At 44.5% G+C, this 13,029-nt stretch overlaps 1 protein-coding gene across 4 annotated transcripts in view; it reads left to right on the top strand.

Annotated features, from left to right (window-relative positions):
• Positions 1-2,567: 2,567 nt before the first annotated feature.
• The window catches only part of FOXO3 (forkhead box O3), a 113,838-nt gene continuing 103,376 nt past the window's right edge, over positions 2,568-13,029 (top strand). For 2 of the 4 annotated variants that reach the window (XR_014546834.1, XM_083608350.1), the window contains exon 1: positions 2,811-4,858. Coding sequence is in view for 3 of the 4 variants with exons in the window: in XM_083608350.1 (XP_083464476.1) it covers positions 4,274-4,858 (585 nt within the window). In the remaining variant the exon portion in view is untranslated. Of the gene's footprint in view, positions 4,859-13,029 lie in introns of all 4 variants that reach the window. The other 2 variants (XM_083608351.1, XM_083608349.1) reach the window with 2 other exon arrangements.

Here is a 13,029-nt window from a genome sequence, read left to right on the forward strand (position 1 = left end):
CACTGAGCTACAGTTTGGACTGGGCCTATGCACAAAGCTCTTCCAGTGGAGAGTAGTTTAAGAACATATAAATGAACCTTGCTAAATCTGACTGAAGAGCTATCTCAGGTATGGGGAACCTCTTGCCTGCAAGGCTTGTGTCTCAAACCATGCCTTTCTGCCCCATTATCTGACATCTCAAGTGATGTCATGTCTTGGCCAGGTAAACACATGGTTCTGCTCCAGTATTCTGTTTCCCAAACTGCCTAACCAGATGCCTCTGGGATACACAAAATATCCACATTGTAATACTGTCCCCACCTCCATAAGTTAGCTTTGATATGCACATAGAATGGAATTCCTCTGCATTCACCATAGTCCCTATTTATATCAGTGTCAAAGTAGCCACATGTTCTGCCTTATGGAGGATGGTCCTGCATTAGATGGAATCCTCTATCTGAAAGGCTGTTGGAAGTTGATGGCTGGAATATTTCTGTGTATTCGCAATGTATGTTTCTAATTCTTTTTTTAAGAGATGTATTGTGGTTCTTTTGTTCTGTTTTCTTTTTCTAAGTTTTTTTTTGTGTATGTATGTGTTCATTTTAAACCAATAAAGATTGAATTAAAAAGAAAGAAGAAGAGGGGTATGGTCCAAGTGCTGTTAATGGATGAAGAATCATGTGGGGGAGAGGAGGGGGGAGCCTTGAAGTTGTCAATCAACAGTTAGTACCTGGGCAGTGATTCTAAATGTGCAAATATACACAGAAGTTAGGGGGGGAATTATGCAAATTATTAGTAGCTAATGAAACATGATGCAAGATCAATTATCAGTTACAAATTTGAGACTGTATGGGAATTAACTGAAGTCAGTCCTGGATAAAGTGAACCCTTTATCTGTTTGAATGAAATGTTGACTCTTTCACAGCCTCTCCACTATTTAAACAAGGTAGTGTTTAAACAGAGCACTTTTGGAATAAACATCAGGGAGGGGATGAGATTTTTAAAATGTAAGAAAGCGCTGTTAATTTCCAATCCAGTTCATATTGTACAGTGTGAGGAAGTGATGTCAATTTATAACTACCAACTTACTTGAAATAAAATGTTCAGAATCATTGTAAAGGGTGCAGTGACTGTTTCTGCTGAATAATATATTAAAACCATTATCATCCAGCTGGATCATGAAATTATATGTAAACCACTGTAAGAAAATGCTGCCCAGTTCTCTTGGAAATAAGTATGCATGGGAATGAAGTCATTTAAAAAATCTATTATTTCCCCACATTACTTCAACCCATTCTATCTGGATACTTGAGTGTTACATAAATGTAGTCCAAGATCTTGCAGTCAATTGCTGATATTGTGTTATCTAGAATAAACAGTGGTGAAAAGTTCTTCATGGGAATTCTGAATCTGGGCCAAAACACATACATAATGTTGCAACCTGATGGTGCTATTTACTTAAGGATCCCAATAAAGAAAGGTAAAGGCCCAACTCTTACTTGGTTATGGCCAAAGAAAAATCACATGTAGATGTATATAAAAATAAGGCATTTTTACACCCATCTGTTTCAGTTGGACAACAGAGCACATGTATAGTTCTCACTCACTAAAATTAATGGTATGTAATGGCTATTTTATGTATACCTATAAAATCTACTATATTTATAGAGATGGCAAAGTAATTACTTTTCTTGTTATCTAATTACAGTACTTGCCCTCTCCCAACATGATTCTGTAGTCACCTAGTGCTGGGTGGTTGTGTTTATTGGTGGGTGTTTATTCTCTATGTTTGGGAATAAATCTGGTTGATTTTAATGAAACTTCAGGAAATATACATAGAATTGGGCCACACATCAGATTTCTGTAAGGGAAACATTTTGTCTCACCAGAAAAAGTAATGCCTTGCTATCCATCTGCATACTCTTAATATCTGACCACCATTGGATTCTTAGCACTTACTAAGCAGGAACAATGAAGCAGATTTTCCTTTAATGTTTGAACCTTTTACCAGAGTTTGTTAACTTATCCATTTATTCATTCATTATCGCATGACTTTCTCCAAAGAAATTGGAAATGGGAAAGACACATCTAAACATGTCTAAATTCCCCTCAATTTAAAAAAAAGTGTGAAAATTAAAATACACTTCCGTTAGCTAAATTTGACGGTTGCTTTTGAATTTCCAAACATTAGCCTTAGCTTGAACTGCCAGAAGGATTGCCTTAGTTGGCACCTTTGCAGCAGAAACTCCAGCATCACTGCAGAAAACTCCAACAGCTACTGCTTTGTAAAAGAAAAGGCATTGTTGTGTTTGCAAACCACCCACATGTTTTGTAGTAAAACAACAGAGAACTGCAAAGATTGTCCCCAACCTTCCAGCGCATGAAAAAGTGGTCAGCACGTGCCCACACAACTTCGGTGTTTTCTAGGCTCTGCTTTAAAGGTAAGAGGTCTGAGTGGAAGGGAAAGATTGAGGGCGAAGGCAGAAAACAAAACGAGGGGAAACGTTGTTCCAACAAAACAAAACAAAAGCTAAGGTAGCACGTAGTAACAAACACAACCCAGATCTCCTAAGACACACCTCTTTATTAATGCATTGTTTCTTTAAATCCCTGCTCCTCCATGAATGGCTCCATTTGCTGATTTTTAACAGCGATGCGTTTTTCCAAGGGTTAAAGGCAGGCGACCGAGAGCGCCTGTTGGCTGAGATGCCTCCAGATAGCCAGCCTTGCACTGGCGGCGCTGGCAGCTCGCTCGCCCCTCCCGCCGACGACGCAAGGCCTTCCCACTTGGTGGGTGGCGCCCAGGCTGCTGCTACCGGGTTAGGTTGTGGCTCCCTGCGTGTGTCTATAACTTTGTGTTGCCGCCGCTGGTTGTTAGGAGAAGGAATGTGGAAGTCAGCAGAGCGGAGGGCGGCGGGCTGCTCGCGCGAGCTGCAGAGGCGCCCTTCGTCCCCGGCAGCAGTGGCGCCGCCTCCTCCTGCGCTTCTTCCAGGCAGGGGGATCATCCGCGTCGCTTTGTTTTAAAGGCTTCTTCCTCTGCCTAAGGCGAGACGAGCTGGAGGAACCGTGCTAGCAGGAGCCATGCAGCAAGAGCAGCAGTAGCGACGCTGCGTCTTCCTCCTCCTGTGAATTCCGACCTGGATTTTCCGCCGTCCGAGCTGCTCGTCGCTGCTTGGAACCTGCCGCTCGCTCGCTCCTCCGTCCCTCCCTCCTTCCCTCTTTCCCTCTCTCCCTCCTTCCCTCCCTCCGCCTGCGTGACCTCCCGCTCTGCCTTTTCGCCAAGGCTTGTTTAAATGACTTGAGTGAAAGAGGGGAAACTGTCAAGATGGCAGCAGCAGGAGCGAGGAGGTGATGAGCGGGGTGGTGCGGATGCTGGAACGAAAACCTTGGCAGCCCTAAAGGACGAGGACTCCGGGCTTCTGGACCTGTTGGAAGACCGGCGATTTGACTTGCCTTGGATCCCGAGTCTTCACTCTCTTTCCCTCTCTCTTTCCCCCACGTTGAAGATTCGGATTTTTAAAAAACCACAGCAGAGCGTGAGTTTCCCAGTGTTGTTGTTTTCCCCCTCTGCGCCCCCTTTTTGGGGGTTTTTTGCTTTTTTTGTGGGGCGGGGAAGAGGAATGGAGCAGGCGCGATCGGGTGCGTTTTAAGACTTCAGTTTCCCAGCTAAGCTGTTTCGAAGTCAGCGGCGGAGAAGGACTCCTGGAGCCGAGCAGAAAGCGCCCGCCAAAGCAACAAGCAAGAAGAGACTCGTGGCTCTCTTTATTTTTAGGCGTGCGAAGGGGGAGAGAGCCCGCGGGAAGTGGTCTCTTTAATGCATACCGCGAGATGCTATTGGAGCAATCCTGCACGGGGTGAAAGATAAACAAACACACGGGCGCGCCGCCGCGGAGATTTGCTTTCCCACTCTGCAAGGGTTGGGTGTTTTTTTTTGGGGGGGGGGGCTGTTTCTTGCAAAATCGGCTCTCCTCAGGATCCCGAGGAAGAGGACGCACCTGGAGCCGGCTTGACCACCTGATCGTTTCTTTTTCCTGATTAATTTTATTGGTTGTTGTTGCTGGCGGTAGGGAAGGAGAGGTGGCGGGGTGAAAAGGAGGCGGCCGGACCTTTAATGGAGCGTGGCATGTTTGTACAACCTCGCTGATCGCTGCTACTAGGAGGTGCGAGAGGAGGCGGCGGCAGCGGCGGAGGAGGAGGGACGGCCGAGGTGTGGATCGGGCTCCTCTCCCCTGACATCCCCACTTGGCAGCGGATCGGCAGGCAGAGCAGCCTCCCGAGCGGGGGAGAGGCCAAGATGGCAGAGGCGTCTCCCCCCGCCCCCTTGTCCCCCGTGGACGTGGACCTGGACCCCGAGTTCGAGCCCCAGAGCCGCCCGCGCTCCTGTACGTGGCCCCTGCAGAGGCCTGAGCTGCAGGCGAGCCCGGCCAAGCCCGCGGGGGAAGCGGGCGCCGACGCCGCCTCCATGATCCCCGAGGAGGACGACGACGTCGACGACGAGGAGCAAGGGGGCAGCTCGGCCATGGCCGTCGGAGACGCCGTCCCTAGCGGCGGCGGCGAGGCGCTGGCCCCGGAGGACACGGCCCGCCTGCTGGCGCCTTTCTCGGGGCTGTCCGGCGACGGGTCCGGCCAGGGCGCCAGGGCGCCGAGCGGAGGGCAGCAGCCGCAGCAGCCGGGGGCGAGCGGGGCGGCGGCGGCGCCGAGGAAATGCTCGTCCCGCCGAAACGCGTGGGGGAACTTGTCCTACGCGGACCTGATCACTCGCGCCATCGAGAGCTCCCCGGAGAAGCGCCTCACCCTCTCGCAGATCTACGAGTGGATGGTGCGCTGCGTGCCCTACTTCAAGGATAAGGGCGACAGCAACAGCTCGGCCGGCTGGAAGGTGAGCGCGCGGCGGGCGGGGAGGAAAGTTGGTGGTCGGCCGGGCGGGTGGTTGTGCGAACGGGATCTCCTGTGTGGGTCACACGCTCTCTCCAGTCTCGTATTCCTTTTTTTACTTTTCCTCAAAGTAGTGGGTCGGAATGGATCTATCTGAAGGCAAACCACCCCCACCCCCAACTCCATTGCATTATCCGCACGGTACGATCTTCTGTGTTAATTAGTGCAGAAAAACGACCACCCCTCTCTATCTCCGTTTGTTTCCCAGTCATAACAAGCGCTAGCGCTGAACCTCCCCTCAGGACGCATTGAAAGGGCGGGAAAATTCCTACTCTCTTAAAGCTCTCAAAAAACAGAAGAAAAATGCCGCCGTGGTTTCTGACGGTGGAAAAAAGTGGTTCACGAGTGTTGGGGGGCGGGGGGGAGGAACTGGTTTTTGTTCAGTGTTACAAGTGACATTGTGAGAGTAGGGTGTACAGTATTTGACTCCGTTTTTGACCCGACAAAAACTTGAGTTCTCTGACATACACTTGAACTGGTTTTTCGTGGTCAAGATCGGCAAGCCTAAATAAAGAGCTTAAAAAAGAAACCTCACAGAAACCACCACCAAACACACTTGACCCACATCATCAACTAACCCACATTTCTAGATTATAGCCTTCTGCTGGTAGGAGCTGAAGGAAATGCCCGAGTGAAAAAGGTGACTACGTGGACATGTTCATAGAGCGCTTTCTCTCATACAGTGCACCCCACCCTTGCGGATCTCCCCTTCTCCCCATGGCTTTAAGCCTGGTTGGTCCCATCCACAGGGTGTGATGGGGCAATTGCAGAACAACTTTCCAAAACTAATTTTTTGCTGTCCCCTGCAAGGGTGACCTTCAAGGTGTTGTGAGGAAACACCAGCGCCTCTCCATCAGGGATCCTGCTTCAGGATCAGTCCATAAGGGTTCTTTAAGAGCACCTTTACTTTGCCTGGCTTAGGCTCTGATCCCAGCACCTGCTGCTGCCTAAGCTAGACCAATGTCTTCTCAGTCAAAGGCGACCTGTGGTCCCCTCCTGTGTTAGCAAAGCAGGAAGCTTCTAACTTATGCCAGAAATGAGCAAGAGTATGTCAGTGGCGTGTCTATTTACATGGTGGTGTGTTTGTGCTTGTTGCCCATTATCTATTTTCTAGTAGCCAAGACTTCCCCTAAACAGTTTCCCCTAAACTGTGGAATCGGTACTGTTCAGCAGATAGGGAAGCAAAACAATCCCCTGTTTAAATCTGCCATGTGGGAGACTGTCCTTTGTTTGATGGGATTATATGCATGCATCAGCCTCTGAACCTACTGAGCTAAAAAATAAGTGAGGACATCACTTGCTTTTTGTATTTCTCAATATTTGTGTATTTACACTGCCACAGTCTTTTATTTTACATTTTAAATTCCTTTGTTCAGCAAAAGACAAGACCCAAGAAATAGAAATTAAGAACACTTTTAAATAGCAAGCAATGTAAATAAGTGCATCTAGAGGGGACAGGATAGTATTTTTAAAAAGCAAACAAACCCAGAACCTCAAGATGCTAAATAGTGAAGAGTTATAGAAAGCAATATCTGTTGCTAGTGGGGTGAACTGGATAGGTATATTTTCCACATTAAATAGCCACACAGATTATGGCATTACGTGCATCGGTACATAAAAGGCACCCCACAGCCTTTTAAATAGTGCTATACAATAACTTGAGCTAGGAATTGTAACTCCTGTTTGTACTCACATACCGTCTTTTGTTGCTGGTGACATTTTAACACATAAATGGGATGTGGAACACTGGCACTTTTTGAAATGCTTCCGTCTGCTAGTATTACAAATATAAACCATTCTACTTGCATCACCATGCTTCTTAGAGGTAGTTGCTTAGACAAGACAAAAGTTTTGTAATGGTCAAGGCACTATGACTTTGTATACAGAGGGTCCCAGATTTGGTCTTTAACAGCTCTAGGTAGGGGTAGGAAAGACTCCTGTCTGAAAACCTGCGCAGCTCTTGCCAGTCACTGTAGTTAGTTGGACTAATGGTCTGATTTGGTATAAGGCAGCTTGCGACCATCAGCAGCTGCTGCCAGTGACTTACAGTGGCTGGGTGTTTGAGCCCCACCAGCGAATGTCTGCACCGTAGTGGCACAGTACATGCTTTCCATTCAGAAGGTCCCAAGTTCAACCCTGGAAGGTCCTCCTGTCTCTTAAACCATGAAGTGCCAAGAATCTTAATGGTCTACAAAGGCAGCTTTCTATGCCACAGATTAATAGGATTCTGCTCCTGCACATGCTTTTTCGGAAGGAAGTACCAGTGAATGTGGGTGAAATTTGACTAATTCGTACTTAGGGTAGACCAACTGAAATCAATGGACTTAAGTCCACTGATTTCACTGGGTCTGCTTTGAATATGACCATAACTAACATTGGATATCATCCTGTGGTTTTGTGTGTTCACCCGGGAGTAAGCCTCATTGAACAAGATGGGACATCTGCTCCACTGAATATGCATAGGATCACACTCATGGCATATTGAAGCTGAGGGCACAGTTGAAGCTTATATAGGGTTTGTCGCTTGGGGGCCAGCTGCACATTATGTACAGATAATTGTGTACTGGAACTCCAGTCCTCATATTTTATTTTAATTTTCTTAAAAAGCTTCTTAGGAGGAGGCACCTGAGAGTGCTTACCTTTGTCTTTACTGCCATTTCCCCATTCCAAAGCCTTTTCCCTGTTGGGGTTTAAAATGCTAACCTACCACATAAGCTGGAATGGGCAGAGGAGGAACCATGCAAGTTGCCTTGAGCATCTTGAGGAAAGGTGGAAGAAAATAATAGTCATTTTGCCCTTTCTCCCTTCATGCCACCCAGCCACAGGCCATGGTGGATTGCCACGGGGAGGACATGCCATGCAGGATCAAACCTATCTAGTTCAGCATCCTGTTCTCACAGTGACCAACCAGGTGTCCATGAAGCCACGATGCAGGACACGAGCACAATAGCATTCTCCACATTAGTGATTCCCAACATCCCATATTTAGAGGCATCCGGCTTATGATAATAGAAGTAATATAGACATTATGACTAGCAGCCATTGATAGCCTTCTCCATGAATTTGTCTAATACCCTTCTAAAGCCCTTTAAGTTGGTGGCTGTCACTATATCTTGTGGAAGTGAATTCCATGTTTTAACTCTGTACCATGTGAAGACATATTCACTATCCCTGTGACTCTGCCAGTTTTCAACTTCACTGGATGACCCCGAGTTCTGTCCATCTTCTCTCTTTCAACTTGCAACCCCCGTTGAGTTTCTTGGAGGGAGGGTTTAATGAAAACATATTTGAGTAGAAGTTGCTCCGAAAACCCATATCCCTCTGTCCCTCCTCTTCTCAGTTCCTGCTGAACCATTTGTTCTGTGTAAACAAAGTGCTAAGCCAGCAAAGCAAAAGATGACGATTTGCACTGGAGATGACCAGCCTTCACCCAGGGAGATGTGGATGCTATGACAGAGGCTTATTATTGCACATGGTGTACGCACCTCTGTTGTCTTTGTTCACAGGTTCTGCAAGGTTTTGTAGACCTCCAAGAGCCAGCAAAACCTGTTTGACCAGAACTATTGGTAGGACAAAAGAAATGTATGTGTGCACTACGTAACCGATGATGCCTCTGTCGTACCACCCTCAACTCCCTTTGAAAAGATTGTATTTAATGCTAGTGCTTCTCAGAGTCAGCCCACTGAAATTAATTAACCTAAGTTAATCATAGCCATTAATTTCCGTGGGTCTACCCTAAGGTCTGTCCCCATCCATAAACACATAAAATAGGAACCACTTCATGCATTACCAAATTCCTGTATTGGCAGGCATTCCTACACAACACTTTTTTTCCTACAAAGTCAACAATTTGCATCTCCTGTGTAATAGCGATCACACCCAGTGCATCTGTACATGTAGTTAATCTGCCATGGTCATGTGGCACACCTGCATGCACGTTAGAATTTTAGAATTGTGGAGTTGGAAAGGGACTGTGAGGGTCATCTAGTCCAACTCGCTGCAATGCAGGAATTCTTTTGCCCGACATGGGAAGCCACAGCCCAGAGATTAAGAGATGCACGCTGTACCGACTGAGTTATGTTATTTCCTTCATGAATGTGCCTACTGAGTGAGAATTTTGTAATTTATGGTGAAGTGGCCCTGAGTTTTTTTACACATTTGAAGAAGAGCAGCAAGAAAATATTTTCTTTAATATTTAATATGTGACTGTTTTCACATGAAAAATATATATACAGGTAATAAATATGGAAAGAAGGTGTTGATACAACACAGAACCATAGCAGATTTATTTTCTATTACAGTGGCCAAGAAAAAATGCCGTGACTTTTTGCATTTGTTCAAATGTTGCCTATTGTACTTGCCTGATGCAGATCCCATGTACCAAGATTTTATACAGCTGCAGTATCCGTCTCAGAGGCATGAATGAGTCCATGCATTCAGAATTCTATTAAATTTACAATGAAACTGTTTTCCTCTTAAATATTTTCATTTGATGGGAATAAAACAGAATGTAGGCTGTTCAGTGGAAACAAGTCATTTGGAAGTTAGTTAGGCACCACAAGGTTTCTATTAGTAACCTTTTCATGTGTCCCAACTTCTCTGTAGGACACACCAGTAGAAACTTAAATACAAATGAAGGGCTTTCAATCGTCGTGAACTGAACATGGAAGGATCTCATAATTCAATACTAATAATAATATATAATGTCCAGCAGTTTAAAAGAAGGGAGTGGTTATGTCATAAAATACATGTGTATTTTTGCATCATGTGCCGCATTTCCAAGAGTTACCATAAATGCACCATAAAAATGCCATAAAGTTTAGACGTGGGATGTCAGTTGTTGCTCTTCTGACAGAGCCTGCATCGTTAGCAGATGTAGTTGTTTGGAGTCCAATCTGTAGTGCCAAAGCCTTTTAAGCTGCTGCCTTAAGAAAACTTTCGTATCAAATGGGCTACAGAGGATCGGTTAAAACAACAACATGTAGCAACATGGAGGACTGCACTGAATTTATGCTCATTGATTTCAATAGCAGCATACTCTAGACCATGCAGCAAAGTGCTTACATTAATTAGATTGCTAAGCATAGTTGAAACATTTCTAACCATTTATAATTTTAATTTGATATTGATTTCATTTATGAGCAGCCTTAGCTGGTACTTTGAGCTAATTAAAATGTTAAAAACTTGGATCCCTGGATACTTGGTGATATGTTAGTTCAGAAATTTTGCAATAACCTCTAACATGACCTTACTGGAAGAGAAGACCAAACTAGACCTGTGAAATCTTGTTTGTTTTTAGGGAACTTGGGCAGGCCGAAATAGATGCTACTATCTTTTATTCGCGAGGCATTTTCTCATCTAATAGAAACAAATTATGAACTGCCCATGGGAAAGTACTGGAAAGCCTTCTTTAAAAAAATATTAATTTTCTTACCTTTATATCCTGCCTTCTTTCTGTCATGGACTCAAAGTGGTGTAGATGTGGTTCTCAGATGATTACCCTCCAGGTACTGGTCATATCCAAACCTTCAGCACAGTGTTGGCCTTGTGTGCCTTGCTTCAGAGTAATCTGAGTAGCTTCCCTGGTTTATGTAGAAAAATGGAGAAACAAGTATTCGTTTAGACTTGTACCTCCATGGGTCAGAGCTGATCACACAAACATAATGGCTATGGCAGAGAAAGTAGGGGACCATATAGCTAGGTTTTTTTAGTTGTTGTTTTTTCTACATTCTGTACTCTTAGCTTGGACTTACTTTTAAAAATCAAATTATTAAGCAGATTCATTGCATTGAGAATGTTTATGTACTACTTCAGAAGTGCACCACTTTGAAGTTCTCTGTGTTGAAAAGGACACATCTTAATAATTTGGAACATTTTTTACTTGGAGTGTGTGAGATACTAGTATACAACAAACAGACTGTTCTATCCCCACCCCCCAAAAAACCTTTTATGGGTTTAAAAAAGGATAATGATAATCAATGATACAAATAAATAGACTGTCGTCTTGTAATGTGTAAATAACAAAATTGCACAATAAATTTGCAGAAATATATAAGGCATCTGGTTCATTACTAGTGGTCTGTACTGAGGAATTTGCAGGTGACATGTTTAACATGCAGCCATTTGGGTGAAGGTGAATTCATTGTCTGGTCCATACCTAAGCTTACAGTGCATCAAGCTACTTACTTTTGAAAGACATAGAATTGCCACATTTTATATTTGACCATATGTGGTTATTGTTACATAGTGCTGCATAGATAACAAAGCATTGCAATAATTAACAGTAATAGCTATAACCAATAGGAAAGGCAAATTGCAGTGTGTCTCCCAGTGTTTCCGTGTGTGTGTATCTTGTATTAACTCTGTGGTCCATTTTAAAAGTTGCATCCTTCATATGGGGATTGTAACATTTGTGAGCTGTTAAGCATGTGGGACACCAACAACAACAACAACAACAACAACAACTATTACTTACACTTTATAGTGCCCACATACCTGAACTGTCTGGGCAGTTTGCTAAGATTAAAATAAGTAAGATGCTATAATAAAGTAACCAGCACAATATCATTATAATAACTGTAACATCTGCATACAATCAGAAAAACCACATAAAACCAGCACAGCAAACATACAAAGCAGTAAAAGCATCAACAAAATTTACTAAGTGCCAGAAATCTAAAATGCACTGAAAATTCACAATAAAAGGCCTGGGAGAATGGTGCGCGGCATACACACACACACACACACACACACACACACACACGAAAGGTCAGTTTCTCTGGGGAGGGCATTCTGTAACCAGGGCTCTAAGACCTCTGCCACAATGCCACCCACCTCACCTGACTGAGTGTGTGAACCTGGAGAAAGGCCAATATGTGAAGAATTATTTGCGACACAGCTGCATGTTTCTGATTGGCTCTGCCATATGACTCTCCATGTCCCTACGTCGTTACGGCTTCTGTGAGGAGTTACTGCCAGGTGGAAGAATTTTTGGTGGCCTCCACCAACAGCCACCATCTTTCTTGATGGTACGCAGTTGAAAGCAATCGGCAGGATCCAACTAATGACTCTTTTCAGAGGACACTTGCACAAGGACTTCTGCTCAACCCCCACCCAATTGGCCCAGGAAGTGCCAGGACAGAACATTGCACAGGGCAAGGAGCAGGGTTATTATTTCACCTGGCAAGCTAAATAGGTCTAGGGTTATCATTCCTCCCATTTGCTTGTCTGGAAATGTAGTAATAACCACAGGAAACAATATGTTGTTGTTGTTTAGTCGTTTAGTCGTGTCTGAATCTTCGTGACCCCATGGTCCAGAGCACGCCAGGCATTCCTGTCTTCCACTGCCTCCCGCAGTCTGGTCAAACTCATGCTGGTAGCTTCGAGAACACAGGAAACAATATACTTGGTGCTAATCAGTTACTGTCTAAATAGCATATGGCTACAAGTATGGGACCTGAAAGCATTTGTATACGTGTAACGGCTTTGTTTATGGCAGGTATTTGTCTTCTCACTTTACACATTAGTTGCAGAATGAAGAAATTATAAATAAAGAATACATCAAACCAAGAGAAAAGGTTGATGTTGGATTTTGGCACATACATTATGTACATATAATAAACCAGTTTCCTATGACTTCCCTGTGAGAGCATAATACAGCACACTTCTGTAATAGAGGCATCTTCAGGAGTTGATGATCTGTGCAAGTACAGAAAGTATGAACAGATTGCACTAGCACTACTGTATCTGTGTATATGAATATACCTAAAGCTGCTCTCAGTGGGTCACAGAGTCCAATTCTTACCATAGGGCAAGCATCCCTGACGGATACCATATTAAACAGATATCATGCCTGCTTTCACACTGGGCATTTACTGTGAAGTAGTTACTTTCTTTTTATGAGGCATCTCAGTAATGGTGTGGTCAAAACATGGTCCTTCTTTATTTTATTGTTTAATTTCTAGGGTCCCCCCCGAAAGCTTAGACAACCCCACTTTTTAACACAGTGGAACAGTTGCTCAACTTCTCCAGTTGTAGATGACCCATTGTGCAGCTGTTCTGTGGGTTCAGGGCCAGTTATGGCCTGCATAGATTATGGAAGGAGTGGGAAACCTT

This window comes from Podarcis filfolensis (genome assembly GCF_964270895.1).
Source record: "Podarcis filfolensis genome assembly, chromosome: 3".
Lineage (NCBI taxonomy): Eukaryota > Metazoa > Chordata > Lepidosauria > Squamata > Lacertidae > Podarcis > Podarcis filfolensis.